General features: G+C 41.0%; 1 protein-coding gene across 2 annotated transcripts; it reads right to left on the bottom strand.

Moving 5' to 3' along the window:
- PIGA (phosphatidylinositol glycan anchor biosynthesis class A) lies at nt 365-10,962 on the bottom strand. 2 transcript variants are annotated; one of them, XM_021409850.1, is made up of 6 exons: nt 10,859-10,962; nt 10,000-10,643; nt 9,175-9,307; nt 7,345-7,477; nt 5,061-5,267; nt 365-3,572 (listed from the first exon to the last, which is right to left on the bottom strand). In XM_021409850.1, the coding sequence occupies exons 2-6, from the start codon at nt 10,637-10,639 to the stop codon at nt 3,252-3,254; spliced, it is 1,434 nt and encodes a 477-aa protein (XP_021265525.1). In that variant the 5' UTR covers nt 10,640-10,643; nt 10,859-10,962; the 3' UTR covers nt 365-3,251. The 2 variants fall into 2 exon arrangements, with proteins under 2 accessions (XP_021265525.1, XP_021265523.1); XM_021409848.1 differs by lacking the exon at nt 10,859-10,962 and having other exon boundaries at nt 10,000-10,758.

Below are 16,247 nucleotides of genomic sequence, written 5' to 3'. Positions count from 1 at the left end.
GGTGCAAAACAGCATCTTGCTCTCAGTTGTATTCTTCAACAAAAAATATATGCCTTTCATCCAAGTGACTGCATCAGTGCAAGAATAATTAGAAAAACTATACAAGTCAATGTACTACCGGATGTCATGAAAGATACAGAGCAAATATGACAAGAGTAGTTTAATGATAGCAAGTCAAGCAATATATTACAAATATTTAAAATTGATCTTTAAAAAAAAAGTTTGTGAAATCCTTTTAAGATGGGTTGTTCTTATATTTGTTTACAGTGAGTTTGTATTTAACTGAAGCGTCATAAAAAGATGGAGTTTTACAATTTCTGAGCCTAAATACCTATGAGTAAAAGGACTAGCAAAACAAAAGAAATATCAAAAGGAGAGAAAATAAGTTTATTTGTTAAAGATGCAGAAAAGCTCGATCACAAAAAATAAGTTCATTACAGTGCAGCTATCTTCTTACAGATCTATCCATATCCTCTAAAACACAGTCCAAAAGGCAAATCTTACATTCACACTTCACTTGATACTTGCTCTGGTTTAACATACAATTTTCAACTATCAACATGCAGTCTATACTTCACAGTGCCTGCATATAATGTATTGGAAACACAATTTCTCCTTGTATCTGTGGGATAGAATTTTAATACGGGCCAATGCAAAGTTTTCATCACTAAAACAAAGCAGTTTAAAACGCTTCTGGGCACACTATGTAGTCCCTTCTACGAAGGGGGCAATTAAGCTTCTACATAGAAGGGTTTGGGGTGTTCCCTCCTCCTCCACACAGGAGGCTTCGCTCTATGCAAGATGTTAGTCAGTATCACTCCCTATTTGGTAACATCTTCTTAGTATTTCACAATGCTCAAATGTTACCCACAACCACAATCAAAACATTATAGTTTCATTAAATTGTATTTTAGGAATATGTGTTTAGAAATGAATAAAATAACTATCGCTGTTCAATTTCTTATTATTGTGATTACTTTGTTTAAAGTTTTCCCTTTCACTCACTGCTGCTTTTTAAAAGCGTAAATGGTTGAGTGACATCATCCCTTGCTCTACTGCACAAGATAGGTAAGTGAATCAGTCCTCCAAAGAGTTGCATGCAATTGGGAAACAGCATATGCGTAGTAAATCCAGTTATGGCTTAAATATTTTTGCTTGTGCAAAATGTTTTTTAGTCATCATTGTAAGTCCATCCACCAGTGATGGAAAGCAGCAGTATATTTCTGTACTTTCTAATTGTATGTCTCCACATACTAATGAAAAATACCCATTCTTTATTGAAAGAAATTGATGAAATTTTTTTTGATGAAAGAAATTGATGAAAATTTAGATGAACTGTTTTATTATATTATTTGTAAGTACACAATGTTCCACGGAAGAAAAAAATAATTATTTTGAATAGATTCTCATAATCCTATTGAAAATTACATCTGCTTTTGTAGCTGTTGTGGAAAACTAAAAGAAATAAACCAGAATCAATAAAATATTAAAAAAATAAGATAACATCTTCCTGGAATGATAATCAGTATTTTTAAAAAGTTGCTATAAACTAGAATGTTGTTATAAAAAAAAAAAAGTAACTTTTATAAGTAAAACATTACCTTATCTCCACCCATTTATCCCTAATGTGTGGCACCATTTTAGCCAAACTCTGTTAATGTAGAGTTTGAAAGATTCAAGTTGTAAGACAATGCATATTTTACATTACGTATCAAAAGCTAAAAATTCTATTAAAAAATGCTTTGTATATAGCACGTATTTCACATAACCTTTCCATGTTTTGTTAAAATATGGTCAATGAAATTATCAAATGTCAGTTAAGGGTATGTTATCACTACAGAAACGAGATGACACTGACAAAAGCTGTGTTTCGAATACTACCCTTCAAGGGTTTAAAAACAGTATTTTCGTATTGCACAATTTTAAAACTAATACAGTGTCCAACACTACGTAATACTGAGGGTCAAAAAATCATTTTTTCAGTTGAAAAAGAAATGAGGCCGGTGCGTTAGGCAGGGGGTAGCTTGATGGTTGTCTGACATCAATGAGAGGTTTGCCTCCTCTCACATCTGCACGTTCTGCTGTGCCAGTTAAAACTTACTTACAGCTAACAGGTGCAAGGAACAATTATTTTTTTTTTTTTTGCAAGAAAAGCTTGTCTGTTGGTTACTCCCATTGAAGAGATGCCTTCTCTAGATTTAACTTGCAGAACCTGTCTGACAGTGCCTGCCGTGTGGTCTCCATGAAATCACACACACTAACACTGTCCCTCCCAGAGATGGACTGCAATGCCATTTACATAAAAAGCAGAAGAACAAAGGGGGGGGGGGGGGGGGGGGAAAAAAAAAAAAAAAAAAAGAAGGATGGTGCTTGTTAAGGCTTGTTAAGCTCTCACAGATTTCTCCCTCTCTCATTCACACAGACACACACACACACACACACACAGACATTAATTTATGCTTTGGCATAGTCTGCTGGAGGTGTTTTCAGGCCTAAGCTGGTTCTGAAGGCTATACTATATTATGCTAATCTCTAAACAACATCATTCCTTCACCTTTGTATTTTATAAAAAGCCACCTATGTACTTTAAGAAAAAAAAAAAAGGGGGGGGGGGTTGAACTTTACCTCACTTTCACATACTTAAGTTAAGAGGACAAATTCAGCAATTCTGAAAATATCAAAAACTCATTATGGAGTTTTGATTTAACAACAGGACAATTGATGAAAGAACTTCAAAATTATAAGGCCACGCAGGCAAAACACTGTCACTGGGACACAGCTGCTAGAACTAAGTCTCTGAAATTTCCATGGTAATAATGAATTCAAAGTAATAAGAAATTCCAGAGTAATAATGAGTTTATGAGGAATTTCAAGTGCCATTTTCATCTTAGGAAAGAAAAGGTATGTTTTGTTTAGATAGGTCTCAAAAATCACAGTAATTATAAGGAATTTATGGAGATTACTACAGACTAATAATTTCTGTGTTTTGCTTTTTGAAATGCCACAAAAGCTTACACTCATTGTAATATTCAATTTCTAAAGAAAAAAAAATATATTTTTGTCTCAAAGGCTCTTGACACATAAAAATCCATGTTCTCCCTCAGCTTTAAGTGCAAAAGTGATGTTCACATACTTGCAAGAACTCAAAACTAAATTAAAAAACGATCCTAAATTGAGGTAGCACATTTTAACCAAGTTTCTTCCAAAGAACTCCAGAAAAAAACTGAAGAACTTAAGAAGTAACATCGCTATCAGTAAGCTTTAAAACCTTTAGACACTGGTGTATTTTTTCTTTCCATCTGAGCACTGTCGGAGCATGGAGGCTCTTCTTTAACTCTTTCTCTTTTCCCAAAAAAATACTGTTTAGTCCATGCACCATTAGGACCTGTGGCATCTATTGCAACATCAATAATGGAATCTGGAGTCATCCACCTCAGAAACAACAAGAAAAGGAAGTTCAGAACAGCTAGAAGAGCAAAAATATACCCAGTCACTGGGCCACAGTGAGATATTAGTCTGTCAAGTCTCTCATCCATTGGTAAAACCACTTCATCTGCAACCCTCTCATACACCTAAGAAGAGAAAAGACAGAGAGTCTCTGTAAGTAAACCAGAACAGAACAGTAATTTTTAATTAAAGAAACACTACTATGATAAAGTTCAATGAATGTGAAAAGTAAATACATGCTATTAATGACAATATATATATTAAGTCATATATGATATGGTTAGTCCTGTGTTTCATAGAATCATAGAATGGTTTGAGTTGGAAGGGACCCTTAAAGGCCATCTAGTCCACTTCCCCTGCAACGTACAGGGATACCTACAGCTAGATCAAGGTGCTCAGAGCCCTGTCCAACCCAACCCTGAATGTCTCCAGGGACGAGATATCCACCACCTCTTTGGACAACCAGTTCCAGTGCTTCACTACAATTATTGTAAATAAATAAATAAATAATTTGTATAAATATATATATATATGTATGTATTTTTTTTTTACATCTAATATAATTTCATAGACCAGAAAAATGTTTTCATGGTCCTACCATACACAACTCGAGTCTTAAATCACACAAAAGAGCTTTGTCCTTGAGAACATTGCAGGTTTCATCCTACAGATACATTAGCAATGAGCTAACAAACAACTGTCCTTTGTACAACTTAAGCTCTGTGCGTCCTTCATCCAGTTATGCTAACATTTCCAATCACTGAGTTTGGTTTCATTTCTTAAGGAAGGACTACAAAAGTAGCTGAAACTTAGGGCTGACTTCTATAAAAAAATTCGCAATTGAAATGTTGTTTGCAGTTACAAAATCTTGAGATAACTTGTACTGACAGAATTTGAAAAAGATCAGATAAAGACATCGTATTTGACACTTCTTCAAGGAGGCTTATAAGAGAGAGATTTATCTAAGTAACAGTACAAAGTAATTAAGACGTATGTGTTCCAGCTACTCTGTTGTCCAAAACATAGGGGCTGAAGTCAGAAGTGACAGATCTTCACAGGAGTTAATAAATTATTGCAGTTAATATTCTTCACTAATGACTGAGTTTTCCCACTGAAGCACAATTCTAATCCTGAAATATGATTTCAAAAGCATGGTAATTTATTTTCATTACACCCATAGCTCATGTATATTCAGATATGTCTGCTGACATTAAGCTACCTCTCCTCATTTTAAACCACTCGTTAGCATATCACAGACAAAACTGTGTCATGAACTCTTTTCATAAATCTTATGCAGCATGTTTGCTAGTTATGCCAGAAGAGTTACTTATTGTGAGGACTCTGGAAAAAAAAATATGAGAAGAAATGCAACTAAAGAACTAGGTTATTCTTCAGAATATTTATTAGCATTATGTCATAGAAAAAAAAATGCAAATATAAAGAAAAAAAATCCTATCTTTAAAAGAGAAGTATTTTCTGAACCTTTATAAACCACCTGAGTTTGATGGAAAAAAAAACATTGGGAAATTAAACTGAGAGATGCACATAATAAAGTTTCAAAGAAGTCACTATTCAGAAACGTACTTCAAGAGAATTAAAGTGGTTATACATACTTTTTCAGTTCTCTCTGCTACATTCCTCCATGTATAAAATGTCTTTACTTTATTATGAATGTTTTCTGCAGATGGTAGGTTTCCTGATCTGAGCTGGGCAATTGCCTTTTCTAGTCCATCACACAAAGACTTCACGGAAGGTTCACATAAAATAATGAGATTTTCTGGAAGCACCTCAGGAATCCCGCCAACTCTTGTACTCACAACCTTTGAAAGAAACAAAAGAATTACTACATATGCTGCAGAACAATAAAATACAGTGACAATAGTGTTGTTTCACTGTTTAGATGCAACATTTAACATGAAGAGAGAAAAAAAAAAACAACACAATGACTGGTTGCCACAAAGGCAAAGACTGATGCCTTATTTTGGGAGTTTTGCCTGCATGAGAACTAAAGGTATAGGCCCTAGAAAAGACCTAGCGTGGCAACTTACCTTTAATGATGTTTAGAATGATTATTTGATAACATGGTAAGACAGAAGATGTTCCAGAGAACGTTTAAGGAGACATTTTTCCTAAAGGTATTTCTCACAGTACAAAACTAGGTCTGTGCAACTAGATTTTGGACCTTTTCTCCATAGACCCTCACAAAAACTATTGCCTCTACTTGTAGATAATAGTTTTACCACATCTACCCTCAGTTTATGGTTTCTAGGCTGAACATTCACAAGAATTTCTTCAGAAGTTCAGTAATCTGAATTATTATCTTTAAAGGAAAATCAGGAAGTACTAAGACTTGTGTTCTCTAATCATCTCTAGCAGGCAACTGTAAGAAAACCAGAGAACAGAGAAGGCTCTGGGGAGACCTCATTGTGGCCTTCCAATATTTAAAGGGAGTGTATAAACAAGAGGGGGTATGACTATTTACGAGGGTAGATAGTGACAGGACAAGGGGGAATGGTTTTAAACTAAGACAGAGGAGGTTTAGGTTGGATATTAGGAGGAAGTTTTTCACACAGAGGGTGGTGACACACTGGAACAGGTTGCCCAAGGAGGTTGTGGATGCCCCGTCCCTGGAGGCATTCAAGGCCAGGCTGGACGTGGCTCTGGGCAGCCTGGTCTAGTGGTTGGTGACACTGCCCACAGCAGGGGGGTTGAAACTAGATGATCATTGTGGTCCTTTTCAAGGACCAGGCCATTCTATGATTCTAACTTTCCCACCCCATGACTGGGGAATGAATGCCATAAGTTAGTACTATTACTATCATATTTGCTGCACTTTTTGTATACTACTGTCCTGGTATCACTTGGGATAGAGTTAATTTTTCTGCTAGTCCCTGGTATGGTGCCATGCTTGGAATTAGAAGAAAAAATAACACTGATAACACACAAGTTGTTTCTGAGCAGTGTTTACACTAAGCCAAGGGCTTCTCAGCTTCTCATGCTGCCCTACCAGCGAGGAGGGGGGTGTACACAAGAAGTAGGAGAGGATGAAACCAAGACAGCTGGCCCAAAATGGCCAAATATATTTGATATTCCATACCATATGGCATCATCCTGAACAATAAAACATGGGGGAGTTGGTGGAGGGGGCAACCATTGCTACAGGACTGGCTAGTCAGTCCGTCGGTGGTAAGCACTTGCATTGTACATGATTTGTGTTATTTTTTCCCCCTTTTTTTTCCCTGTTCAACAATGTTTATCTTCACTCCGGAGTTTTGCTTCCGCGCACCCCCCACCCATTTTCTCCCCCATCCCATTGGGGCTTAGCTGCACGCTGGGTTACACCATTAGGTACTTCATCAGTCTATCTTTAAAGAAGTTTCTTCAGGTTTTAATGTGAGAACCTCAGTTCTTTATAGCTGTTGATTAACTTTTTTTCTTTTAGCTGTCAATCTGTAAATTGAGTTGTCTATTAGCCAGAAAGGGCTTTTAATGTGATTCCTCCAGTGTCTTCTCTGTCCTCCTCTTATAGTGAATCCCTGAATTCAGCTAAGTAAGACACTGTATGTCAGATCTTGGTTCAGAAGGAAAATAGTCATCAAACTATGGTTTAGTTTAGTAATTTAATATAGCCAACTGACCAGTCACCTATGGTCATAAGACATTTTTCAGGAGCTCCTCATTAAGCAGAGTCAAAGTAAGTCTTTGTGAACATCAACTACCCTTCAATCTGTAAAGCAGTACATACACAGTAACATCGTGGAGAGATAGTCTGGTTAGTTCGAACTGAAAATTAGCAGATCTACCTGTATTCCCAACTCTACAAGTTTCATGAACTTTGATTAAAATGGACACATGCACTCTAGATAGTTGAAGTTTTTGTTTGCTTGTTTGTTTTACCTGTAAACCACAGCTTGCTGCTTCCACAATTGCCATACAAAAGGCTTCAGTGAGGGAAGTGTTGAGAAAAATGTGACCCTGGACTAGAACATCTCTAACATCCTGGTGCTCCAGGGCTCCTAGGAGACGTACCCTGTATATAAGAGAAAATACAAGATAAACACTAGATTTGTTCTGTAATAATGCTGTATAACATTAAACATTGTTATGGTTTAACCTGGCAGGTGCCTGAGTACCACACAGTCATTTGCTCACTCTCCCAAATCTCAGTGGGATGGGGGAGAGAACTGAAAAGCAAACAAACAAAAAAAAAACAAAACAAAGTAGAACTCTTGGGTTGAGATAGAACTATTTACTAAGATACAGAAAAGAAAAAGGATAATAGTTATGACTATATGTATAAATATATATGAATGTATATAGCAAGTGATGCACAAGCAATTGCTCACCACCCCTGACCAATGCCCAGCTAGTCCCCAGGCAGTAGAAGAGAGCAAGATGAACTCCCACTCCCTTCAAAACTCCATCCACATGATGCCATATGGTATGGAATCCCTTTGGCCAGTTTAAGTCAGCTGTCCTAATTCTCTTCCTTCGCAGCTCCTTGGGCCCTTCGCTGAGAGTGGCCTTGGCTCAGTACAACACTGCTCAGACGCACCTACAAACACTGGTCTGTTATCAACATTGTTTTTCTCCTAGAACCAAAACATAGCATCATACCAGACACTCTGAAGAAAACAATTCCATCCCAGCTGAAACTAAGACACATACATACTGAAAAATGAGTTCCAGTGGTACACACATATACAGAGAGATGCAACACAGACACCTTTGTTCCATTTTCTCTAAATCTTGATCAACAATAAAGAAATACAAGACTCTCTTCCTTTTCTTCCAGACAAAAAAAAAAAAGTTGGTGGAGGAGGAGTTGCCTCATTTTGTTTTAAGAGCAACCACCTTCAAAACACTACTGCTGATCCTTCTAGTTCTGTAAAAGAACACCATTTCACAGAATTAATAATAAAGGTTTGTTCCACTTTCTCTGTTTAGATGCACTGCCTGAATTTTCAGGGTGAAGCGTGATCAGTGTCAAAGTCCAAGGTAAAAAAAATATATATATTTGGAATATCAAAGATCAGAGCCTATCACTTTGGAGAGATACCGGGAAACCAGAAGAAAGAAAAACAGCACTAACAAACAAACAGAAAAGTACCTTTCATACCAGCAAGGGGCAGATGGAAGAATTACTGACTGAAGTACAGGACAGGCACTGGAAAATTAAGAACCTAGTACTTGCAGTATAAAAAACTATCTTTGAACAACAACAAAGAAATATTCACAGGCATCACAGAAACATTTGGTAACACAGTGATCCAAGGAACATGTCTGTAGCACCACAAGAAGACATACTAAGGAAGTCCTGGCCCGAAGAGTTTCATATAGAAATTAAAAGAGTTAAACAAAATAAAGTGGAGCAATGGCAAGGAGGAAGCTTCCAGAATTACTAGCAGTCATCCTCACAGGCAATAGCAACATAAAGTAGCTGTCTAACAGTTCATGCCACGTAGTGATACTGCAGGTACGTTAATAGTGTGATAAATTCAGATTTTCTCTGACTCAAGCAAAGGTTCACACCAGGTCGAGTTGCGAGATCACAGTCCAACTCTGGAAGTTCTCAGTTAGCGCTTGGTCTTCCTGCCTTGCCTTCAGTGGTTCTCATCTTCTCCAGCCTCATGTTTTTGAGGGAAGGAGGCAGGGAACAAGAGTGTTACTGCTATCTTTCCTGCCTCTTAAGTACAGTGAAGGATTATAAATATGCACAGAACAAACCTGTCATGTAGCTGGTACCTTTCCCGGACTTCTTCAAGTACAATTCGTTTTGGTCCTTCTCCTCCAACTAGGAAATGTAACTCTGGATACTTCTGGCAGAGCTCAGGAATTATACCACTGAGCAAATCTATACCTAAGAACATAAAATTTAAGGCAAGCTGTTATTGTATTGGATATTAGAAATTATACCACTTAGCAAATCTACACCTAAGAGCACAAAATGTAGGACAAGCCATTACTGCATTTGGTATTAGCACTTATCATGATGTAGCCTACTGCAACATTTCCCCTTGTCTCATCACTATTTGCCCATGCAAAAAGATGCTCTCCTTCCTGTTTATAATCTCCCCTGAAGTATTGGAAGGCCGCAGTGAGGTCTCCCCAGAGCCTTCTCTTCTCCAGGTTGAACAAGCCCAACTCCCTCAGCCATTCTTCATAGGAGAGGTGCTCCAGCCCTCTGAGCATCCTCGTGGCCTCCCCTGGACCCAGTCCAAAAGATCCACATCTTTCCAGTGCTGGGGGCCCCAGGCCTGGATGCAGTAAGGTAGTAAAGTAATACAAGCCACGCTTTCCACTTTACAAATTTCACTGTACAAATCTTCAATATCACAAAAGAAATATACCCCTCAATCCATCATGCGCAAATGGTAGTGTACATTTCTTCTCGAATGCAGACACAAAAGCCCAAAACTGTCACTGTACGAAACTCCCATTTCAAATCTGATCCACTCCATAACCAAAATGTGACTGCTAGCTAACCAAGATCTCTCTTACCATATCCTAAAGAGAAAGACGACCAAAATAAACATTTTTTGCTACTGTTACCTTTTCTGTAAACAAGCCTGCTGACCACCACGATCGTTACGGTGCTGTCATCCCTCCTAGACGGGTCTGGAGTGAAGTCAGTGGGATCCACCGCATTGGGGATGACGGAGACGATGCGCGGGTCCAACGCCGCTCGCAGCACCGTGTTCTCCTTACTGGTGTAGGAGACGCAGATGATGTGGTTCGTATCGCACAGGGACACGGTCAGAAGTTTGTTGGTGAGCACCGAGCTGACGTCCGCAAAGCCAAAGAGCGAGTGGTCCGTGAACACCGTGCGCAGCCCCATGGTCTTGGCGTGGAAGAGCGCGTCGTGCGCCATGGCCGAGAAGGAGCTGTGGGCGTGGACGATGGTGACGCGCTCCCGCACGAAGATGTACCTGAGCAGAGGCAGGCTATGGAAGAGCGTGGTGGCGGTGGACTGGTTGTACATCACCCTGAGGGGCAGGTAGTACACCTTCAGCCCGTTGGTCAGATAGCGGACGCCCTTACGGCTGCCGTAGGCGTGGGTGACCACCAACACCTTGTGGCCGCGCTCGATGAGGCACTGCGACAGCTGGTAGATGTGGCTCTCCACACCACCCATGTTGGGGTAGAAGAAGTCCGACACCATGCAGACGCTCTGCGCTCTCCCTGCCGCCATTCTCCTGCCGGGGCAACGACGAGGCGCCATCACTCCCTGCCGGCCGCCCGCCGGGCCCTCGCGGGCCCCCCGCCGTCGCTGGGCCCGGCCATCTCTCCCGCGCAGGCCGGGCCGCGCCGCCCGCTCTCCCGGCGGGGCAGGCGGCCGCCGCGGGCCCTTTAACAGCGCGCTCACGTCGAGCAGCCGGCACCCGCCACGCAGGGGGGCGCGCGCACGTACCTGCCGCCCGCCGCCGCTCCACGGGAGCTGCCCGCCGCCTTCCCATTTCCGGGCACGGCCGCGTCACCACGGTAACCGCGCGGCTGTCCCGCCCAGCCCCCGCCGCCGAGCCTCGGCCAATCGCCGCCCGCCGCAGCGTCACGCGGGAAAAGAAGCGGCCAATCGGAGCGGGCTCCGAACGTCAAGGGGCGGTGGAGGGAAGGGCTCTGCCATAGAGGCTGTGCCGGTTTCGTTTACTCCTCTTTGACAGTTGGTCACGTTCTGTGTGATAAGTTACCGCCCCGCAGTTTTCGTGCTCCGCTCTGGAGCCCCCTACGCATTCGTCCCTCGTACCTAGACTGGGCCTCGAGGTGCCCTGCGGCAGAGAGATGCTCCTCCTCTGTGGAGGAGCTGCAGGCCTTGCCTCAGCTGTTCTCATGGTAGATGGGCAATGGGATGCTGCATCTACTCTCCTAAAACAACAACATTAGTTGCTGCGGTGGGAAGTCTGCCTTAGTGACTGTTAAAAAAAACTTGTGCGCTATAAGGCGAGCTGATGGAAAAAGAAGTGAACTGCAGGCTGTAAAATGAAGAGCTGCCGTAAAGCTCCAAAGGCCTTACCTCATCCCCAAATGGGGAAGCTCTTCTGATTCACTTTTGGTCTTTGACAGTCACAGCAGGAACTCCTGAAATGTTCTCAAGTCTTGCTGCTGGTGCTATTTGTAAATGAAAATAAAAACCTTGTTAGAAACAGTCCAGTTTGGGAAACATCTGAGTAGCATGACATGATCAATCGCTCTGAGCTGGCGTCACTTGGCTGAGCCCGTCTGATCTTCTCAATGAGCTTTGGAATCAGCAGTTACCAGTTGCAGCTTGTCCATTGCTGGCTGCCAGGACTGGATGTTATCACAGCAATCTACAGTTGTTCGTGACTTTGTTGTATATTCCCAATATTTTGTTTGGCAGCTGCTTCTCCTTGCAAAGATTTCTGGTATGAATTTGGTCGGATTCAATTCTATCATCACTCCTATGCAAATATCTATGGCATGTGCTGACCTAGGCCACAGTGCTGGTTGGATTTCAGGTTGGGTTAAAGCTTGGGCAGACATAGTTTGGAGGTGCTGATCGCAGCAAAGAACAAGGAAGAAATCAGGTGCTTTATTCTGAGACTGGCAGGGCTGAAAGGCGTTTGTGCATTGAGTAAGAAAACCATTGCTCATTGTTTGAGTTTTTTCCAGTGTTGAGAAAGGTGAGGCTGGTATTGGTACATCTGACCTCATCATCAAGTGCTCCTCCTGGGTGGAACGCCCGGTGGGAACCTGAATTTCAAGATATCATTGTACCGTGAAAAGAGCCAGGGGAGCTGGAGGCCATGGGGATCTTAGTTCTCAGCAGAAACTGGAGCCTGGATTTAAGAAGTTTGCCTTAAATTAAGTCTAGGAAAAAAAAAACAAAGTCTTGCCGGAACAAGGAGGAAAGCACTTTGAGGTTCTCAGGAGCAGCACCCTATGATGTGATCCCTGGTAAATTATGGTAGTAACCTGCTTTGGGGTCAGGCTGCCCTGAAGAATCAAGCTGTACTGCTCACTGCCATTCTAGTTAGAAAAACAATACTTTTTTTTTTTTTTTGATTACTTGGAAAGCAACCTTTTTTTGCTTCGTATACTAGCTATTGCTAATATCAGACTCCTTGTATGCTGTTTAAATAAATTGTACTTCTTGATATGCAGCTTAGAAAATCGAAAGATGAATTGTAACTGGATTGCAACACAGCAGCCCCTCTCATCAGCAGAAGCAGAGTCTGATGTGGCCCACAAGCCGATGTTGACCATTGTGCAAATCAAGAATGCTGACACTGACCTGCAAAACCTTCCACAGGTTACACCCACTTCTTCTCAGAAACTTCATTTTATGCCATAGCAGCTATTATTTTTTTTGGCCCTCTGTTTATCTGAAATTTGGAGAGGATTCAGTGCTTTCTCAGCAACTGGCCATGAACTCTGGAATGTCTTTCTGAAGGAGGTCAGGAAGAGTATTATGGTGAAGCTTCCCCTGCCTCTGACCTTGCATGTCAACTCTGATGTTCTGACATCTGCGTTCTGCGTTAAACATATAGTTATGTTTAGTGTCATATCTTCAGTTCTGTCACCCTGTACCAGCAAGGTCCTCCCATTGTCATGCTCAAACAATCCTGAAAAAAACTGTCTACCAGCAAGCCTGGGAAAAAGAACATAATGGAAAGAAAAAACACCATTGATAAAAATACTGCTAAATTTTATGTCCACAACTGTTTCTTGAGGACATGGCACCACATTCTTTTCAGTGGCATGGTTGCAGCATTGATTATTCATAAAATTGTCGCTGACCCTGGGCAGATCCAGAGTCCAACGTGCTTTGATTTGACGTGGAGGGGCCAGCAGCTGACGAGGGAATCACATTTCCTTCTTTTCTGAATGCCTGAACTTGATGCATACACACTGTTATTGAAAGTACATACAAGGTCAGAGTAAGACTGTGGAACATGTAGAGAGTAAAGGCAGTGACAGCAGACAGTAAAAAACAGTGACAGCAGAGTAATTACTGCTTACAAACCTGGTCCTTGAATGTTCCCTGAAGTACCTTTATAAGTTGAGTTAATGAAGAGAAAAGATGGAGGAGACTTAAAGTGACTCCTGTGGTATTGTTCTGGCAGCAGATGTCATTGTGCCTCAAGGAGATCACTTCAGTGTTCTTGAAAATGCAGGAGAACTTTTTTCCAGGTATTGTGCTTCTTCATCTCCCTCTCAGCTTCCTCTCATGCTGAGTCTGTTGCTCTGCCCCTAGCCTGATGTACATTTCTTCTATCAAAAGTGTTTCTTGAGAGCAAAATAGTCATTTGGTGGAGGGCCTTTGCTGTGTGTAATAAGCTGGTGTATTAAATTAACACATTTGTTAATAGTTCATGAGTCTAAAGCATGCAGCTTTATTCTTACAAAGCATCAGTAATTGGCAAGAGCAGAGGATCAGTTGTTCACAGAGTAGTACACCAAAGAACTGTGCTGTTCCAGACCCTGATACTAATGCAAGGGAGAGCTAGTGCTCCTGGAAAAGAAAACCCGGGACAGGGAATAGTGCTCTGAGAGCACACAGCTGGATCCTAGCACAGGAGTATTTCTTTTCTTGGATTCAGGAAAGCAGAAACTACTTGAAGACCCAAATGGAGAACATTAGTGAAAAATAATACTGCCAAATGGTAGTCATGTGTCTTTGGAGCATGTGTGGAGCAAAACTGATGAGGGAAACCAAGTAAGAAGCAGCCCAACACTCTGAAAAAAAACAAACAAAACAGAGTGCTTTGGTCTCTGACCTTGTTGGAATTACATGTGCTCCAAAATGAGGAGGAAAGCAATATATGGAATCTTTGTCTTGAAGGAGAGGATGGACTCTCCCTCTGTTTTCTTTGTTTTTATATGGTAAATGGGAGGAGCCTGTCGCTTCTCCTAAGTCTCCTGTGGAGGGAGGGCCCAGCTGTTTACCTCAGCAGTTATTTTCTGTCATTGGAATTTGAAAAGGATGTAGCAGGTTTCTATATTACCTTAAAAAACTTGGTTGTGCGTGGTTTCTACTGTATCTAGCCAATCCCCTGCCTGACTACAGTACCACCCACAAAACAGGCAAGAAAATACATGGCTTTCTCATACAAGCACCAGTGTATTCTTGCAGTCCCATATTCTTGAAACTCTGCTGCAGCTAGATGAGGTGTCACACTGATGCACTTCTTAAAGTAAAAGTTTCAAGTCAAAAGGTTAGCAAGCTGCAGTGTAGTTCATGAAGGAAATGGCCATGGACTGCAAACTGTAAAACAAGGACTTCTTTTCTAAGCCAGATTTCTCTTAGATGTCAGAAAGTACTTTTGTTTTCCATTTGGCAGGCACATCTCCCTTCCAAGCAGCACATCTAAGAAGGCGAAGGAATTTGCTAATAGAAATGAGAAGTTGATCAGCAGCTCTATGTCTGTTGGGTCTCACATCTATGCTCCTAAAACACGTCCCGAAGTCTTGATTTCTCAGTAGCTTTCTGTGTGCTTCAGTTCCCTCCCATCCAAGAGCCCAGGTCCCCTTCCTGCTCAAATCAGGACAATGCAGATGGGGAAGGGAAGGAGGGCTTGGGAGCAGTTGGGGTATATTTGCCCTGGAGTAGCTTTCAGTCCCCCAAGCTTACACACAGGTCATGTCTCCATCCTTACCAGCACAGGACAGTTGCTCACAGTGTTGACAGTTGCTGTGGATAATCCTTTTTTACCCAATCAAAGTCCTTCACCACTTCCATTTCAGGACCATTTCAGTGCCCAAACCATTGGAAGCAGAGCCAGGTTGCTGGCTGCTTTCTGCCTTTTCAGCTGAGCCAATGACCAGCTTAAGGGTTTACGGTACGAGACAGAAAAATTCCTGGACTAACAGTGTAAGTGATGACTGGGCTCTCTGTGACTGTTCAAATTAGTAAGAAATACGGGTTAGCTTTGTGCCAGCAGACCTTATAGATGTCTCCTGCAGCCAGCATACAACCAGCATCAGCTTTCTTGACAAGTAATCTGACTAATGTGACAGAAATGCAGTCATGTGACAGTGTCTGATCTGGATCTATCTGAACTTAATTGTTATAAAGCCACAACCTGTTGACTAGACTAGACTTGGTTTTCCTTTTTTTATTAGTTTTGCTAAACATGAAAGTCTATATAATTGCAGATCTGAATTACCCTTCCTGCAGCCTTGAGGCCACTTCCAAGTGCTTTAACATTTGCACATCAGGTGTTTAAGAAGGCCTGTCTTCTGTTTGTACCTTTAAGTTAGGACTTGACAACCCAATTAAAAAAATGCTGGGAACGTATCATCAAATAGTCAATAAAAAACAAAGTGCCAGAACTTTTACATGGTTCCAGTATTAAAATGCTAACAAGATGGTTTTAATTGAAAGGTAAATAAGTCTAAGGAGTTAGTGGAGGAAAAATAGTGCAGTAACAACAGCAGGTGGAGCTATTGGAAACTTAAAATATTGGTGCTGGTGGAGGTGCAAAGTATTCTCTGTGCAAAGTTGAAGACCCCACGCATGGTATGTTTTATTTTCTACTGCTAATGCTCCTGCCACACATATGTTCCAGAATGTTATCAGCACTGTTCTTTGTGTTTATGGTGCCCATTATTGTAGTACCTGCCTGCTTTTTACATAGTTTGAAATAAAAGAAATCTAACTTTCTTCCTTAAAAAAAAAAAAAAACACAATATTTTTATAGTCTATATCTGGATTTAAACTATAAAGCAACTGTAATTTGTTGTATGTATACTTTAAAATCTACCAAATTAAACAAACTTTTCTTTAACTTGATAGGATTAGTGTAGTCTTGAATATCTAAAGATAAAAATAAAACAAACGC

This window comes from Numida meleagris, chromosome 1, assembly GCF_002078875.1.
Source record: "Numida meleagris isolate 19003 breed g44 Domestic line chromosome 1, NumMel1.0, whole genome shotgun sequence".
Classification (NCBI taxonomy): domain Eukaryota; kingdom Metazoa; phylum Chordata; class Aves; order Galliformes; family Numididae; genus Numida; species Numida meleagris.
The sequence above is the reverse complement of the archived record's forward strand: the minus strand, read 5'-3'. Positions and strand labels throughout refer to the sequence as shown.